Source organism: Hemicordylus capensis, chromosome 4 (assembly GCF_027244095.1).
Source record: "Hemicordylus capensis ecotype Gifberg chromosome 4, rHemCap1.1.pri, whole genome shotgun sequence".
In the NCBI taxonomy this organism is placed as follows: Eukaryota; Metazoa; Chordata; class Lepidosauria; order Squamata; family Cordylidae; genus Hemicordylus; species Hemicordylus capensis.
Genome location: NC_069660.1, coordinates 174,427,039 through 174,444,783, shown reverse-complemented (window position 1 = coordinate 174,444,783; position 17,745 = coordinate 174,427,039). Strand labels below are relative to the sequence as shown.

General features: G+C 45.2%; 1 protein-coding gene across 6 annotated transcripts in view; it reads left to right on the top strand.

Annotated features, from left to right (window-relative positions):
* Nucleotides 1-17,745, top strand: part of AFAP1 (actin filament associated protein 1) — a 91,622-nt gene that overhangs the window by 58,556 nt on the left and 15,321 nt on the right. For 3 of the 6 annotated variants that reach the window (XM_053243174.1, XM_053243175.1, XM_053243176.1), the window contains exons 8-14: nt 4,023-4,107; nt 5,168-5,317; nt 6,774-6,985; nt 10,992-11,137; nt 12,706-12,841; nt 14,668-14,925; nt 17,422-17,536. In XM_053243174.1, the coding sequence (XP_053099149.1) occupies nt 4,023-4,107; nt 5,168-5,317; nt 6,774-6,985; nt 10,992-11,137; nt 12,706-12,841; nt 14,668-14,925; nt 17,422-17,536 (1,102 nt within the window). The remainder of the gene's footprint in view (nt 1-4,022; nt 4,108-5,167; nt 5,318-6,773; nt 6,986-10,991; nt 11,138-12,705; nt 12,842-14,667; nt 14,926-17,421; nt 17,537-17,745) is intronic. The other 3 variants (XM_053243178.1, XM_053243180.1, XM_053243179.1) reach the window with 3 other exon arrangements.

Sequence of the window (17,745 nt, the reverse complement as noted above, 5' to 3'; positions counted from 1 at the left end):
GAGTCAGTCTCTGTCTGTCTGTCTGTCTGTCTGTCTGTCTCTCTCTCTCTCTCTCTCTCTCATATGTGCAAATTAGCCTGACTCAGAAACATTTTTTCCACATATATACTTACTGTAATCATCTCATACATTCATCCATACATCTCATACATTCATTCATACAATATCAACTAAGTTCCATTTTTCCTAATCACACATTCTCTCTCTCTCTCTTTCGCACACACACACGGAAAATGTTTCCACAGGAAATTGTCCCAGATTTTGCCCCAGAATCTAGAGATAAACTGAACCAGTTGCAAAGGAATATCTGGGGAAGGGGGGGAAGAAAGCAGAGAAAAGGAGTGTTATGTTTTTACCCTGTTCTTTTGTGTAAGGGCAGGATTCAAAAAGGCTCCCTAAGCTCTTTAACATATTTTTCTTCATTTCGCCTCAGCTTCAGGAGGGTAGGAGTGTCAGGCAGCATTCCCCCCTCTTCCTCTCCCTGTGACTGTTGTCTGATACTCAGTGACATTTCCCTTGCTGTTGAACCTATCAGTTAGGCTGACTGAGGGGTGGGCTGAACCTGAGCGCCAGCCAGCCAGGAGGAGGGAGGGATGCTGCCTGACACTCCTTCCGTTCCAGGCCTAGAGAGGTCTCATTTGAAACCAAGAATAATCCTCTGATCAGGAACCAACAGCATGATTTGGGTTAATGGGGGTAGAATAAAGAGTGCTGTCACCCAGCCAATGGCACCCCTTCCTCAGGAGTCCAGGGACATTTGTCCCACCTTGTTCAGTTATAAATACACCCTTGATGGCTCCTTAGATTTGGAACTCATTAGCCCTTTTTACCTGTTAGCTTCAGTGTGCAGAGTACACATGTAGAGATCTGTACACATGCATAGTTATTCACCCATTATGTTCCGCGCACATAGTAGTACACTTCCTATCTGCACCCAACATTTAAGAAGGCCTGTACCCAGATTCGTTTTTAAATGCATGTATGTACATTCATTCACACAAAAACATGTACATGTGTACAGACACCTGTACGCATGTAAAAGCAGTGTCTGAATAAAGCTATTGCTCTAAAACATTCACATGGTCCTGTCCATCCCACTCTTAAGAAGCATCTCAAGACATTTATTTTAATGAGTCATTATTTATTTTCATATAACTGAATTAATTTGAATGAGCATGTGTCTTTCTTCACTGCCTTCAGTTTTCTTTTCCATGTGTGTCAGTTTATTTAGATTGTAATCTTTGTTTTATATTGCTCAGTGCCATGGGTTTAAAAAAAAAAAGATATTTGAGAAATACTAAATAGATATTGAGGATATTCTCACGATGACAGGAAAGCGGGTGAAGGCTTAGCCCGCTTTCCAGTCATCGTGAGAACCAGCGGGCTCGCAGGCGAGCCGAGTGGTTCCCTGGCGGTTAGCCCGCCAAAGTAGCCGTAGCCTTAGCCCAGGTTAGTGGAGCGAGCGCTCCGCTAACCCAGGTTTCCTGATCGTGTATTGCCGTGGTGCAGCTCCGCACTGCGGCAACACATGAGGAGACCTCCCGGGCTCGGGGGTCTCCCCAGCATGCTCCGTGCGCTCGCGTGGGGCATCCTGGAACTTCTGGGGGCTGCGTGGCCCACTATCCCCGCAGCCCCTGCGGGTTCCATGATGGAGCCGGAAGTCGTGTGGGTGGCTGCCCCGGCTGCTGTCTTGATTGTCTGCAGGGAGAGCTAAGCCTGCTCTCCCCACAGAACCCCCTCTGGCAGGTCTCACTGATCATGAGACTTGCCTCATTCTTTATTACGGTCAAAAACCAGCAAAGAAATACTAAACATTTTTATTTAAACTAGCTGGGCTGGGCACAGAGGATCTGCACCTCTAGTTCTCCCTGCCCTCACTGCCGTTTCCTTCCCCCCCACCGCCCATTGCCATTTTCGCTTGCCCGCCTGCCCCAGCCTTCTCCCACCTGCCCCTGCCCACAGGCACCATCGTTTTCCCAGCCTCCCGTTTGCCCGCTCCTGCCTACTCCCGTCTGCCGGCACCCACCGGCACCATTGTTTTCCCGGCCGCCCTCCCGCCTGCTTCCGCTGCCGTTTCCTTCCTTCTCCCCACCCCTGCCCACTTCCACCGCTGTTTCCTTCCTCCCTCCACCCACTGTTTCCTCCCTGCCCACCTGCCGCCCCTGCCTTCTCTGCCGGCCACAGCGCCATTGCCCAGCCACAGCGCCATGCATGGGATTAGCCACAGGCATGCCTTAGCAAATTATATATAAAGAAGATATTTGAAGTGACTTCTTCAATGGTTATTGCTATATATCTTCTCAACTTCAATTATCTCTGTTTAAATAAAAATTCTGTAGTTTAGGGTTTTTTAAAAACACAATTGGTCTGTATTGTATACCTATCTTCAGTTATATATGTATAATTGAAGAGGTAGATTCCCTCATTCAGATGGGATAATTACTATATGCTCTCTCTCTCTCTCTCTCTGTATTTCCTGTTCCTGAAAAAAGAACAAAAGTTTTCCTCAAAAAAGACTATAACCAGCCAAGGTTTTACTGACAGGAATAAAAGCTGTCTTCCCCAGCCACTGCTGTGAATGTTATTTCTGGCCCAGTGTTTGCCAAAAGGAGTTCTGTTTGTGAGCACAGGAACAGGCAGGCTTCCAGCTCCATTAGTCAAACATTTTCAGAAGAAGGAGTTCTTAAACTGGTTCATAGAGGGATCAAGGACTAAAGATATGCATAAGCAATTAAGCTAGAAAAGAATACATACATTTCCATGGAGTAGAAGGAATTGTGAGAGACTGAGCTCTGTTCTGGGGAAAGGTTTACGGTTCCTTTCAGGCTCACATATGAATAAACTAATTTTGTAGTTATTTTATTTTATAGAACCATCAATGCGTGAGCTACTTTATAGAGGACTACCAGGGTGGTCCTTTTATTAGGCAGTGAGCTGGTCATCTCAAGTGGCAGATTATTGGGGTGCCAGTAGAGCAGCAAGATCCCCCCATCTGCTCCATCTTTGAGACCCTTGCCAGTTTTGCACGAAGTGCCTTTCACATCCCTTGCAAAGGTTGCCAAAATCCACAAGGAGAGAAAAGAAGACTGTTGGCAACCTTCCCTCCTTCCTGCCTACTGTGCCACTTTCAAAGTTTGCAAGGGTCAGCTATGAAAGGGAGCTGGCCCCCACCAGAGGTGTGGCACAAGGCAGCTTTTGATTCTTCACCTCAGGCGCCGCCATACCTTAGGTTACTCCTAAATATCATAAGAAGGGTCCTTGAGACAATGAGCTTACAGTCAATGGGAAGAGGGAGAGACAAGGGTAACAAGGGTTTAATGTGAATAAAATACAGTGAGGCCTTTCACACGACTGGGTGGTGGGGGCAAGCTGGGTCTAACTCACCTTCCTCCCAGATGATGAAGTAAATGTTGCTTGGAGTGCGTAGCACCTTCCCAGACAGATCTCTGGAGGCCAGGACACATATCCCTCAATAAACCACGCGACAAGCATGGCACATTGGAGCATTACCCCGGGAGACGAGTGCTCTAGGCGTCCATCTCTGTGTCTGCTTGGGCTGCAAGCAGCCCGAGCAGATACACGATCCCGGCTGCCAGGTTAAGAGCGTGCTCACACCCTTAACTCTAGCTAACAGCATTCTGGCGCCATGCTGGGGCAGCTGGGACATGCCCTGCCAGCTCACTGGTGTAGGTGGGAGGAGTGCCGGGATGGCAGCAGTGGCAGCAAGTGGAGGAGGAGCATGCTTTCCTCTGCTTTAAAGGGGCTGTATAAGCCCTTGATTTTAAATGGAGGTGCCTGTGATTTGGACGGCTGAATCACATTTCGGCACATCCTTATCAGGTGATACTGTATAGTTTGGCAAGTAGTATTTTTGTATGAAGAGGTCAACTCCTGGAAATGAATTATTGGCTGTCTGACACTTGTTCAATGGATTGATGAACATTTGGCCCATTGTTTGATTCATGATACATCCGTTTTCCGTATGACCACATTCAGAGTGACCAGTTCTTTTGTTCATGCAGAAACTGTCCTCAGAAAGACCTAGTTCTGATGGAGAGGGTTTTGTAGAAAATGGAATCGCTGCCATCTGTAATGGAAAAGAACAAGGTAAGATTCTGCCAATAATGTCTGAGTTGGACTATAGAATGTTCACAAATATTCTAAGTGCTAAGAAAAAGGGAAAGGCAGAATGGCATTTTCACAGGCATTTGTTTTTTAGAAGGAGAGAGTTAACTTTTGCTGGATTTAAAACTTCTCACTGTCTCATTTTCCTTTTAGATGACAGGAAGCAAAGGGACAGGTTGAATACACAAAATAAGAGGCCAGAGCTGGAAATGGACTGAATTACAGGAACTTGAGGGAAGTTTAGGCAGAAAAACTAAGTTTTTAGACAAGTAGGAAAAGCAGGGACCAATGGCAGTGTAGAAAAGGTTTATATAAGACTTCAGGAATAGGAGTTTGGAAAATTAGCACCAGGCAACTGATACTGTGGCTGGGACTGAAGAGTGGACCAAGGGAAATGGGGCAAACTTCATAGAGAGCTAATCTTGCCAACGTGCCAGGGCTCTTGGGTATTTGAAGGCTGCAATCGCTGTCAGAAATGTAAGGGGCAGCTTCCCCCATCCACTTAAGTTCATTTATAGCTCATGCAGTGCAATCCAAGTATGTTTACTCAAAAGTGAGTCCCATTCTATTCATTGGAATTGACTCCCAGGTAAATGTCTGCAGTTTTAGTTTAACCATACCATTACATTGGTGGGGGATAAAAACAACATGGCTTGCTGGGTTTCTAATAAATAATGCACCGTCTGCTTGCTGTACCTTTTTGAGACAATACTTGCTCAGTGTCATTATTTCTATAGCATGTTTACAGTTTCTGCCATCTTAACTGTCCTAACAACCTTGGGAGATTTTCCTTTTATAGCTGGGAATGGATGTGGAGAAAGAAATTTGCTCCAAGCCCCCCAGCCGCTTTCCATGGCTGAGCTGGGATTTGAACAACATGGGTCCAAGTTGATGCTGTAACTGCTGGACCACAGTGGCTTTTCATGAAAGACATCTTGTTGCCTATTTGTTCATGTGAAGAAATGTATTTGGGCCACAGATGCTTCTGTTTCCTAGCTGGGTCTTTTTTAATCTTGTAAGATGTGCATGTTTTTCTTGATAGTAAAGAGGAAAAAGAGCTCAAAGACAGACTCCAAAGGCACTGTGACAAAAGTAACAGGGAAGAAGATAACAAAGATAATTGGTTTAGGAAAGAAAAAGCCCTCTACAGATGAGCAAACCTCATCAGCTGAAGAAGACATCCCTACCTGTGGTGAGCAGCCTCTTGTGTTCTCAAACTGTTACAAAGCCCTTGATCTGCTAAGCCAGGGCTGCACAACTTTAACCCGCCAGCAGTTTTTGGATGGCAGTTCCCAACATCCTCAGCCACAGTGGCCAATAGTAGGAATAATGGGAATTGTAGGCCAATGTCTGAAGGAGTGCCCAACCCTGTGCTAAGTGTTTTCATTTCTCAGATTTGGGCTCTGATCTACTAGCAGTTTTAGGTAGTGCTATGCCCCCATTCTTGTCTGTATCCCACTATGACATTCTGTTCAAGGTTCTGAAATGTTTGCTTTCTTTATATAGTTGAAGCTGTATCAATGGATTTTGCTGCTTTTTCAGGCAATATACCCTTCCTGCACCCCACAACCTTTTTGAAAAGTTTTTGTTTGGGGAGTGGAAATTAACATAACATGCAGTTTTGGTCTGTCGTCTTTATTTTAGGAACACTGCCAAGAACCCAACTGGATTTGGCCGCAAGACAATGTCCTGAGGGCAAACAAAATTACTTCAGAATAAGGCCCTTCAGTGATGTAGCCAAATCCAACTGGGCCTGTGACAACATCATTTATTCCTACAATAAAGAAGACCTAAAGGTTATTCACATGACTACCAGGCGGGTGGGGGGAAGGAAGGCAGGGTCCAATTCACCTTCCCCACAGATGATCAGCAAAATGCTGCTGGGAGTGTGGTTTGTGCTCCAAGATGATCTACGGTGCTCCAAATAGCGCAGATCTCCAGAAGTCGGGGCAATGTGTTCCAGCCTCTGGATATCCTACAGTGTGCCACGCAACAAATGCAGTGCATTTGGGGATACCCCTGTGAGATGGGTGCTCTAGGCTCCCATCTGTGTATGCTTGGGCTGCATGTATCCCAAGCATAAACACGACCATACCTGGGGGTAAAGGGCGTGCTTGTGCCCTTTAACCCAGGTAAAAGCCCGGGTTTGCGGGGAAGGCAGTGCCAGCATTAGGCTCGATCCCGGCAATGCACATAAGTAGCCCTGCCCAGGAAAGGCTTCCCTAACCTAGGTGGGGATGCTCGTATGCATAGCCTTCTAATCTGAATGGAAGAAAATAGCATCATAGCGGCAGTCAGTCATAACTGTGAAGAAGCTCACGTTGCCACAACATTCCTGCTATAAATAAATTAATTAAATAAATAATAAATATCGTGGGGGGGATTATCTGTGAGTGTGTTCTGGCTGTGCAGATACATGGTGAGCAGTTTTGTCCCCTTCTGAACATCCGCCTCCTCCAAAGAATTGCCAAAAGCAGAGCCCATCCTTGCCCCTGACTTTAGAAAGCTTTGGCAAAAAAGGTGCCCCTGATTTCAGCTCAGCCCTAGCTTTTATTCTTCAGTTGCAGGCACTTGATTTTGCTAAACACCAGAGTTGGCTGGAAGGAATGTATGAAATAAAAAGTGAAGATTGTTTTTGTTTTTTGCAGGGTATCTAAATGTGCTATCAAATAACCGTTGGCGTGAGCGCTGGTGCAGAGTGAAAGACAATAAGCTCATTTTCCACAAAGACAGGACCGATCTGAAGACCCACATTGTCTCTATTCCTCTACGTGGCTGTGAAATTATTCCAGGATTGGATTCCAAGCATCCCCTTACATTCCGCCTCCTTCGAAATGCACAGGAAGTTGCAGTATTAGAGGTATATCACTTAATGTGCACCTCCATTGCAGAGACTGAGTACCACTCCTGGAGCAACCAACATATGGCATACCAAAGAGGGAATACCAAACCAATCCTGTTTTAAGAATAGGGTGTTTCTTTGCTCCCACCCTTTCCTCTTTCAGGAGCTCTTGTTCCGTCTTGGCTAAATAGGGCACATTTCACTCTCAGCTCAAGTTACAACTCAGCAACTTGAAGTTTAGTGTGTGTGTGTGTGTGTGTGTGTGTGTGTGTGTGTGTGTGTACATATACACATATACATACACATACATATACACATACATATACATATGCATACATACACACCGTGTTTCCCCGAAAATAAGACAGTGCCTTATATTAATTTTTGCCCCAAAAAATGCACTAGGGCAATTAGCGGTACATCAGAAAGTACTGCTAGGTCTTACTTTCGGGGTAGGTCTTTCGGGGAAACGGGGTGTGTGTGTGTGTATAAAAAAACAGTGCTTCTGTTATTAAAAGTGTGTCTGTTATACTGGTAGGCTCTTTCCCTCTTTTCACCTCTGTCTACAGTGGGCCTCAGACTCAAGAACCCCCAATTTACAAGACACTGTACAACGGTACTAGTCCTACAGCATTGGGCCAGAAAGTGCCTCCAGTTAATTGCCTCTTTATAGTGTTTTATTTGAATTTGTTTCTAAGTCTGTTGGGCGGAAATATTTGGGAAATGAAGTATTTGCCTTTGAATGTGTTTCCCTTATTAATCTATCTGATCCTATACTGCCATTGTTCTCTATCTTGTACTGCACTTACGGCGAACCCTTAACACTTTGAGCACATGAGTGGCATGGAGCTTGGGTGGACGGGGCTGATCTCTGCCCTTTGGTTAGCATAGATGAGCACAGAAGCCCCGATTGTTGCCAGTCTCAGGCAGAAAAGTGGGAACTGAGTGATGGTTGCCTCTCCCATCTGTTTGGGGCCACTGTAACCCTTTTGGGATGCCGGGGAGACACCCAAGTGGTTAGAATTCATGAAGTGTGTGACAAACAGCAGCTCTCACCTTCTCCTCTCTCCTTTCTCAGGAGATGTCACCAGATGTTTCTCCCATCAGTAGCCCAACCCTACCAGGGTTTTACCCTCTGAGCTCAGTGAGGATTACTCTGGAGTGTAGGCTTTTCCACCTTTGTTCGTGCTTCTGGAGAACTGGCATGGGATAGAAAAGGTTGCGTGGAGGTGGTGGTGGGAGCTCATCTGATGGGGGATATGTGGGGACAGAGGGTGTGAGACGCAGTCTGAAGAGATGTGCCTGGGGTTCCTGCTGCCAGGTGAGAATGGGACATTTCTGAGAAACCTTGCAGCTGTGCTGCTCCCAGGCACTTACTTCAGGCATATGGTGTGGCTTGTGAAACAGAGCAGGGAATGTAGAAGGAGGTGATGGCTGGAATTGCTCCCCTTCCCCAAATGAGAGTTCTGAACAAAAACAAAGAATGGTGGTGCTCTGAAACAAGGATTCCAAGCTGATGATCTGGCAACAATGAGAAAGTTGGACTGTGGGCAAATCTCTCACACAGCTTACGGATACCAGTGGCTAGTGATGTGGTTGCCTGCAGAGGCCATCTGTCTCTACTGAGGGGACTGAGGATGCTAGCCAGACAGCCACCATATGCTTGCAGAGTGCTAACCAAGATACCCCCTGGCTCCATCAGAAGGGCTTTCCCTGCTCCCCTGAATTACCCTGCAGTGGTGGTGGGTGGTTCCTGGCAGTAAACCACCTTACCAACTGTCACTATTTAGAGACAATGCTGTAGGTGGTTGACCCACAAGCGAAGGCTTATATGCTTGGGGGATTCTGGTCCAGGAAGTCTAAAGAGATGGGCTGCAGCTGAGGGAGCTGCATTTTACATATTGATTGGAGTTTGCCAGAAAAATAATTGGCTGCAGGCCTCTAATTTGTTAGCTTTATAAACAAATCTGGCATCCTGCTGAATGTTGAGAGCAATTATATTTCACACTTTGTGGGTTACCCCTTGAAGGCTCCCTTGAAGTGGATTCTCTGTCTCCTGCTCTCGGGGATTCCCTGTGGGAAGTTCCTAGTCCAAGACAAATTTCCCATAGCAAGCATTCCCAGTTGGAATTTCCCCTTTGTGTGGATCATTGAGGGGCTGTGACCCAGGACAGTCCTGAGGCTCTGCCTTGGCAAAGACAGCTGCTGGCGAGAATGGTTGTCACTGATGCCAAGGAAAATGTGATGAAGCCCAAACACCATGGCACAAAACCATAAAAAGCTGCTAAGGGTAATACATGACCTGGAAATACCCTGCAAAATCTCCAAACTGGGCCTGTCAGTGGCTAAACAATAACAGGGATTGAAATATACAGTATCAAGAAACAGAGGTGCACAGATAGGCATGCAAAACAAATGCACTCTACAAATCAAAAGTCAAAAATCCTGCAACACATAACACAGTCAACAAGACCGCAGCCCCCTGACACCATTACCAAACTGTTTCGAATGGGTGTGTGGGAGCAACTTACAAACTGAGGTCATGCTGCACCTGAATAACATGCTTATTGCTCTCTGGTGGAAGAGAAAACTGACAATCTGATGCATTTTGCTGGCCAACATAGTGGAATATCAGCGTTAGGGACCCTCTGAGACTGCTGCTCAACTTGAAAGGTGACCTCCATGGCATAGCACCATGGGGCAGCTGTAGTATGACTTCAAACTGCTTCCAGGCAATTGCACAGCACTACTTCTGTCGGAAACCACGGAAGTAGTGTAGCACGACTGCCTGGAAGTGGTTTCAAGTCCCACCGCAGCTGCCCTGTTGCACTACACAGTCGGGGCTGACGTTCAAGTTGCACAGCAGCCCAGTGAGTCTCTAACGCCAATGTTCTGCTGTGTGGAATGTTGGCCACTATGTTCACGGGGCAAGTGCTCCCAGGTAAGTGCACATAGGAGTGCAGTTTTAATCATCTGTTGATTTAAAAAAATATATTAGCTGCTTGTTACATCTTCAATGTACTGATATGCTGAGTTCCTAATAAACTTCATTTTTCCAAGTAAAAGGTTTATGTTTTAAATGCAATATAGAACTCCCCTCATTAAATTTGAGTAAGTATGCAGTTAAAAGAATCAAAACCTTGTAATAAAGCCATACTTGGCCACCCCGATCAATCTCACTGCTGCTATAATAGGAATATTAGCTGACATCTCCTTGGAGATATAAGGCAGATCTCTCAAACAGCTGATGATACATATCTCAGGGCACATCTTTGGTCAGTTACATTTTCTTGTCACTTGGCTGCTTGTAGAAGCAAACAAGTCATGTGATACATTAGTAGGTTTGTAAAGTTTAAATCCAACCCTGTTTTTTCAACATTTCTAATCATTTTGTTTAGTGAAGCAAAACAATAACAACCGTTAAAGTGGTATGCAAAGTATAGCTAGTAAAGATAATGGAACAATATTTCAAAAATAAAAATAATATAAAATTGTAGTTTAAAACTCACAGGAGTAAAATCAGATAGGACTTGGCTGTGTGCTGAAATAAACATAGTATTACACGTGGTTTAAAACTGTGCAGCAAGGGGTGCTGGTAGTCCGCTCTGGGAAGACTGTTCCATGTCACTTAGGATTGTGCACGATTGCAGCAGTTGGACTGGCCAACCTGAGGTTTCCCAGTTGTCATTGGGCTACGACTCTCACAATCCCGAACTGCAATTAATTGTGACTGGGGGTGATGGCAGTTAGAGTCCAACAACAGCAGGCGAGCCTCAGGTTGACCACCCCTGCAATAGTACAAAACCTAGTGACTTGTCTTAAAATGGTGAGCACTGTAGGCGGGGAGGGAGGGTGGGTTCCACATAAATGAAACACATTGGTTAACTTTCCTTATGTACTAATGTCAAAAAACCATACTAATAGGGTTAGTATATAAATCTTACTGAGTCACACCTGAAATAAAAGCTGAATGTTTTAGTGACAGAGGTATGTGTTTGTATGTGCTTTCCCCGTCTTTGTGTAGGCGTCATCTTCGGAAGACATGGGCAGGTGGATTGGGATTTTACTGGCTGAGAGTGGCTCATCTGCAGATCCTGGCACTCTGCACTATGACTACATAGATGTGGACATGACTGCAAGTGTCATACAAGCTGCAAAACAGACCTTCTGGTAAGAGGACCTATCAGTGAAGAAAGTTTTCAGGAACTCTGGGTTTCATTGTTTTCATGTTGGTGTCAAAAACCTTATATGTCATTCTTCCTTTACTAGATATTACACCCCAAACTTGTGTAATGAGGTGGCACATTAATCGTGCTTAAAATTATTCACTGGCAGCTAGCCAGTGTTGTCTTGTATGTCTGGAGCCAGCTCCCTGAATGTGTCTGCGATGTCATCTCTCTTATTTCCTTTAGATCCCTCCATGAAGCCCACCTTTTCCATGAAGCTTTTGGTCCAGCCCTCTAGTTCCCATGTTATACTGTAACTAAACAAGGAACCACCTAATGGTGCAGCGGGGAAGTAACTTGCCTAGGGAGCAAGAGGTTGCTGGTTTGAATCCCCCCTGGTATGTTTCCCAGACTATGGGAAGCACCTATATCGGGCAGCAGTGATATAGGAAGATGCTGAAAGGCATCATCTCATACTGCATGGGGGGAGGCAATGGTAAACCCCTACTGTATTCTACCAAAAGAAAACCACAGGGCTCTGTGGGTGCCAGGAGTCAACATCGACTCAACAGCACAATTTACCTTCTGTATAAATTTAGTCACAAGTATTTCATAGATATAGATATATGAAATACTTTACTTTACTTCTACTTTAAACAGAAGCATGTGTAGATAAAACAATTTGCATATTTCCCCCCAGCCTGTCTGTATCTTCCTCCCCTTTATTTGTTGTTTCTCTCGTTTTTGTTTTTAGACTGTGAGCTCTTTGGGACAGAGACTTGTCTTCTCACGCTTTGTAAATCAACATTCCGCAGATGGGCTTATTAGATGATGATGATGATGATGATAAAGTGATTTGTCATTTAGCCTCAGTATTTTCTTCATGGCCTTGGGCTAGCAGACCTGAACTGCAGAGCCCATGTAAACTTTCCTTTTCCTACCCCTGTGCTTAGGCCTTGCCTGTGGGGGTAATGTTCCTACCGAGCCATAGACCAGGCCACACCTAGGAAAAGAGCCACTTTGTATCATCAAAGAGCATATTTATAATGATGCTTTTTAAGTGAGGTAAAATCCATCTCCTCTTCCTAATAGTTTGTTTGCTTGGAGCTGCAACCTATGATTAGAAAAGCCACAGCCTGTTTGCTTACAGTACCTTCAACAACATGCATTCGCTTATAGAAAATATTTGATCCTTTCTGGCAAATGTCCCGTTTTGGGGAAGGTACCTGAGTTCCCAAATCGTCAGTTTATTCCTAGAAATCTCTTTTGTGTTTTATTTACTCCAGAATTCTTCTTTGCCACTCTTTGGGGAGTAGTCAGTTCTTCAGAATCAAATAATTTCTGTGGGATCTCCACCCCCACCCAATGCTTTGCTAAACAATAATACCCTTATTGAACCTTTGTTCTGCAATACCATTCTGTGTTTTTCTGTGACATAAACCCTTAGAAGGCACAGTGAAATGCAAGGAAGAATCTGGGGAGGCAGGGAGAAAGCATGAATCATGTATACTTCATTTATGTGCTTTCAACATAAACTAAGCAATTTGTTCTTGTTTTGTTTTGTTTGTTTAGTTTTATGAACAGACGGGTTCTCTCTACCAATCCATATCGAGGAAATGCTGCCAATGGTTATGCATGCCCCAGTGGGATGGCACTTCATTATGATGATGTTCCTTGCATAAATGGATCAGTAAGAATTGATTTTTGTGTAGGTCAAATCCCTTTTGTGTTGAGTCCCCAAAAGCCTATGAAGCCACTTAACTGAGTATCATTGGACATGATCCTGAAGTACTGTATTTATTTATATACATGGTGCTTTACAAGGAAAGCACCAAGGGGCTTACGCACTAGGCACTGACACAAGGGAAACAGCAGAGGGAGGGGAGGCAGAGGTAAACAGGGGAAGAATATACCATTGTTTTAGCTTGTTTCACTTAAATGTATTTAAGCTTAGTTACAAGGGGGACTTCAGACATTGTGACATAAGAAAAGGGGATTTTATGAAGGGATTTGAAGGAAGTATGAGCAAAGGCAAAATGCTGGGTGCTGGGAGGCATGGTAAACAAGGGGCGAAGGGCAGAGTCATTTGAGACTCTGAGACCTTTGAGAGAGCAGGAGACCTTTGAAAGACTGAGGGTGGAGGAACAAACATTACAGGCTGGAGTGTAATTGGATATGAGAAGGAGGGAGGGGCAAGGTGGCTTCCTGTCTACTCTCAGGAGCAGGCAGGAAGCCAGTGAAGGGATTTACAGGGTGTGGCGTGGTCAGTGCAGTGAGAGAGCTGAAATATTTTGGCAGCCATACGATGGAGTGAGGTGTCTGAGTTGGGCTGATCCTGGCTTGTTTCTAAGCACAGTAGGAGGTAGAATTTCCCAAGACTTGCACAAGAAGGAGGGAGCACATGTGCCTGAGTCTCTGAGACATTGTGTGAAGCCAAGGAACAGGCAAGCTTCTTTATCTGTGGTTTCAGCATTAGTGATTTTGCGTATCCGTGGTCAAGGAATAGGCACCCGAGCTTGGCATATGCAAAGGGGCGGAGGGGGGGAAGACTCACGTATCCATGGGTCGGAGGAAGGCCATGGATGTACCCGGAAGTAGGGACTGCGTGCGTTGCTCGCTCAGACGCTCACATTGCACTCACACCTGCGCATGTCAAGTGCGTGTGTGTGATGTGTGCATGCACACGCGATACGTGCAGTTGCAGTTCCTACTTCCGGGTACATCTGGTAAACGTCAGCATGGGGCAGCAGAGACATATGCTGCCGCCCCAACGGGCCTTTAAGGACTCACGTGCCAGCGGGCGAAACACATTGGGGGGTCCCTGAGTGCACCCACACCTGCCCTTAAATCCATCCCCCCCGCCGTTAAACTGACCCCCACTGGTTCCGTGCACATCCCTACTGCGTGGGTCAGTCTGGAGCCCATTTCAGGCCTCTCTGAGCAGGCCCAAAATGGGATGCAGACCGGCTTGCACAGTCAGTTGCAAGAGAGGCTTGGAGGGAAAAGGAGTCTCTGTGGCTGCTCCCACCATGATCCACGCTGCTTCGGCCGCCACTGTGGCAATTTTAAATGGGGGAAATGCACCACCGCCGCCTCTGCAATCTCCACTGTTGCGGCCGCCTCTCCCACCATCTGTGGTGATTTTAGAAAGTAAAATACGCTGCCTCCTACCCAATTCTTGGCTAAGCTTGTTGAAACTTATCGGCTCAAGAGTAGCATAGATGCTGCCTCTTGAACTGCACTGTGGATGTGTGGAGAGAGAGAAGTGCAAGATGGCAGCTCCATATTGCCCTTTTATAGTTCCCTGAGAGACTTCACTGAGACCTCCAAAAGTCATCCAAGAATTTAGATAATCATCACATTAATTACCTGTAAAATAAGAGTAGACTGTCGTTTTGATTTTTGAACTAAAATGAGTCTGTAATAGAGGCAACACATGAGAGGGGGATCTGCTCCGAGTTAACTTTCTAATGATTTTATCTTTTTCCAGTGCATGAAGTTTGTGCTAACTTACTAAGTATGTGTGTGTTGCAGTGGGAACCAGAAGATGGCTTTCCTACTTCTCGTAGCAGAAGCACAGGAGAAGATGGGCTTTATGATAACATGGGCCTGTACGATAATTTGCCGTCTCCGAAAATCTTTGCACGCTATCCACCAGCAGACCGAAAAGCCAATAGGTTATCTACTGACAAACTGTCTTCTAACCACTATAAATATCCTATCTCATCCAATCTCTCTTCTGCTCAGTCTGTCACTAATACCTCTGCTATGGGGAGGGGAACTGTGTCACAGGTACTGCAGTGCTTAATTCTTTTAATCCAACTTCCTTTGCTTGCTTTTGTATATATCTTGAGATAATTCATTGGCCACTAAAATGCTTGTGGTTTAAATAAGCCTGCATTCTCCATTGTCATTTGAACTGTCAATTCCCAAATAAGAATGCTGAATGTTAGAGGGGGGAAATCCCATACATAAAGGGTTAGCTTGTCAGCCCATCCTGAGCTACAGGTCAGCCCAGGAGAGCAATGGTGGGAGTCCTCTTTCTTCAGTAGGCTAGCCTAGATTTCCATTAGGAAAAGATTTAGGAGGATGTGATATCTTTGGACTTGACCATATGACTCTTATTGTCCATTTCAAAAGAGAGAGGCAGGCACACATGCATTAACATGCATAGGTTGGCAATACCAAACTGATAGTTATAAGAGGCAGTAACAGTAACTATGAGTAACTGCTCTGAGCCTTCCCATTCTGTGTTATACAGTAGGCATTTTTAGTTGAAGTATTGGCTAAGCTGCAATATGGTAGTTACATTTGACTCTGGACTTTGTACTCTTTTTCAAACCTTTTCCAGGTTGTTCTGAAAGAAGCTTAAAATTATCTATGAGCTCCGTGCCTAATGGGGGGTTTCAGACAAACAAATGAGCTAGTGAAGCCATTACAAGTAATGTGATTGAGGATGGTGTTGGCAAGGCAGCTGCTTATTTGACTGCTCAATCACATTGTACCCCCGTGCCCCCAATGAAGACAGGACACGCTTAGTTGGAGTAAATAAGGGCCACTTTTATTATTGTACAGAGGTAACGACACTTGCAACGGGGTCCCAATTAACTAGAGTGCGGGTACTCCTCTCGCGTGGTGGCCCTTCCTAGTGAAGGGCACCCCACACCAGGGCAAAGGGCCAGGTCCTGATTTGGTCAGGCTCCAAGTCCTGGCCTCCTCACCACGGGGCTCCACCCCGCTAGGGGTGGGGTCCGACACCCCCCCAACCCAAGCCGTCAAAGCTTTGAGCCAGTGAGTCGCACCCACCCCCTGAGTGGGGGCCATTTCCAACCTTACAGGCTGTCGAAGCCCTGAAAGGCTGTTCCTTGACCACCACCCCTCACCCAACTGGCCCTGTTTCCCCGGCCCCCTCTCCTGATTGGCCAGGCCCTGGTCACGTGGAGGGGGCCAAGATGGTGCTGCCGTGCCTGCTTCCGGCCGGGTGCACAACCCCGCCCCACTGCTTGGGCACGGAGGCGGGAAGCGGCATTTCAGCCAAATACAAGGTCACAGCTTGCCAGCTCCTGGAATACCTTTGAAAAGTGGAGTGAACTGTTGTTTCACTGCTGAGCTGTGATGTGTCAGAGCCAGTGTTCCCTCTAACAGGGATTCTCAGATGCTGTTTACTACAACTCCCAGCATCCCCAGCTGCAATAGCCTTTGCTTGGAGATTATGGGAGTTGTATTCAACAACATCTGGGAATCCCTGTTAGAGGGAACACTGGTCAGAGCACTTCTTTAAAAAAAACTCCACCCTGTGATCGCTTCATCAGTTCATCTGAATTGACCCAAAGACATTGCCCTGGCATCTGGTACTATGGCTTTCTCAGTGAAGACCCACTAACTGAAGTTAAAAATAACCACCAAAGAAACTGTTGGTGGAATAGCTTTTTAGATGCTTGCATCTAAACCTATTTGACAGAAGTTATTAAACAACCACTTTTGCTTGCTCTAAACAGATATACAGTATAATATTTATAAACATTTTATATAGTAGTATCTGGGAATTAAAGTGTAAAACCTGTTAAATACTGAATAAATGATTAACACAGATCTTGGTTTCTTAGCTCATTAAAACAGTCCAGAAGTCCTTTTTGGCTAATGCACTGTTTATAGTACTGAGCCCAAACAAAAAACCCCTGCACATTAGATCCATTTCTCTCACATTTGAAATTGTCACCATAAATGAATACATTCTTTTAAGGAGTTTTGGCATAGAAAACTTACATAAATGCACTTTTTCATGAAACCAGGAAACAGAACCCAAAATTAGTTCTGAATTTTGCTTTTGGCATGAAACCTTAGAAATTGACTTTCCCCCGTGTTTGAATAAAATCAAATTGTGCTATCCATGTGTTTAATTGCAACTTCACTTTAAATGTATTCATAGTGGCCAAGGTTTCTTGATTCACATTTTGTGATTGGGCCATCTGGGTTGGCCTTTAAGGAACCAGCCCAGATGTCTAAAGCTTCTTGGCTGATGTATCTACCCGTGATTGTCTTACTAATCACACTCTTGGTATTGTAATACAATGCCTTGTAACCTGTTTTGAAATGCTGCTTGAAAATGTGTGGTTCAAGAAATATGTGGACTTGCTCTTGTAAGCAATTCTAGATGCTTTTTGTTTCATTTGTGTCGCAACAACCTGCTTTCAGTTGGGTAGTTTTAGACACTTTGCAGAATTGATGCAGAATTGAACACTGGCATCCAATAATTTCCGCTAAATAAATATCTGATTTTCCTAACAGTTTAAAGGAAAGAAAGCTTCTGCAGCATCAAATGGAATTATGGGGAAAGGAAGAACTTTAAACAATCCACCAAAGAAATCAGAATTTGCTTCAAATGTGAAACGCAGCAGCTCCAGTGAGTGTACACTATTTATGGAAGACTGTATATTTGGAAACTAGTGTAAAAGTATTGTTTGTCATCCCCGTGAACTACACAACTGAGGCCTGCATGGGTTGAATTTTATGCACATAGGCTGACTTGAGATGTGCTGTCCTTGCATGGATGGGCAAAGGTAGGGAGGATGGACATGGCCTTGCTCCACTGCATGTGATAAGCCAGGTCAG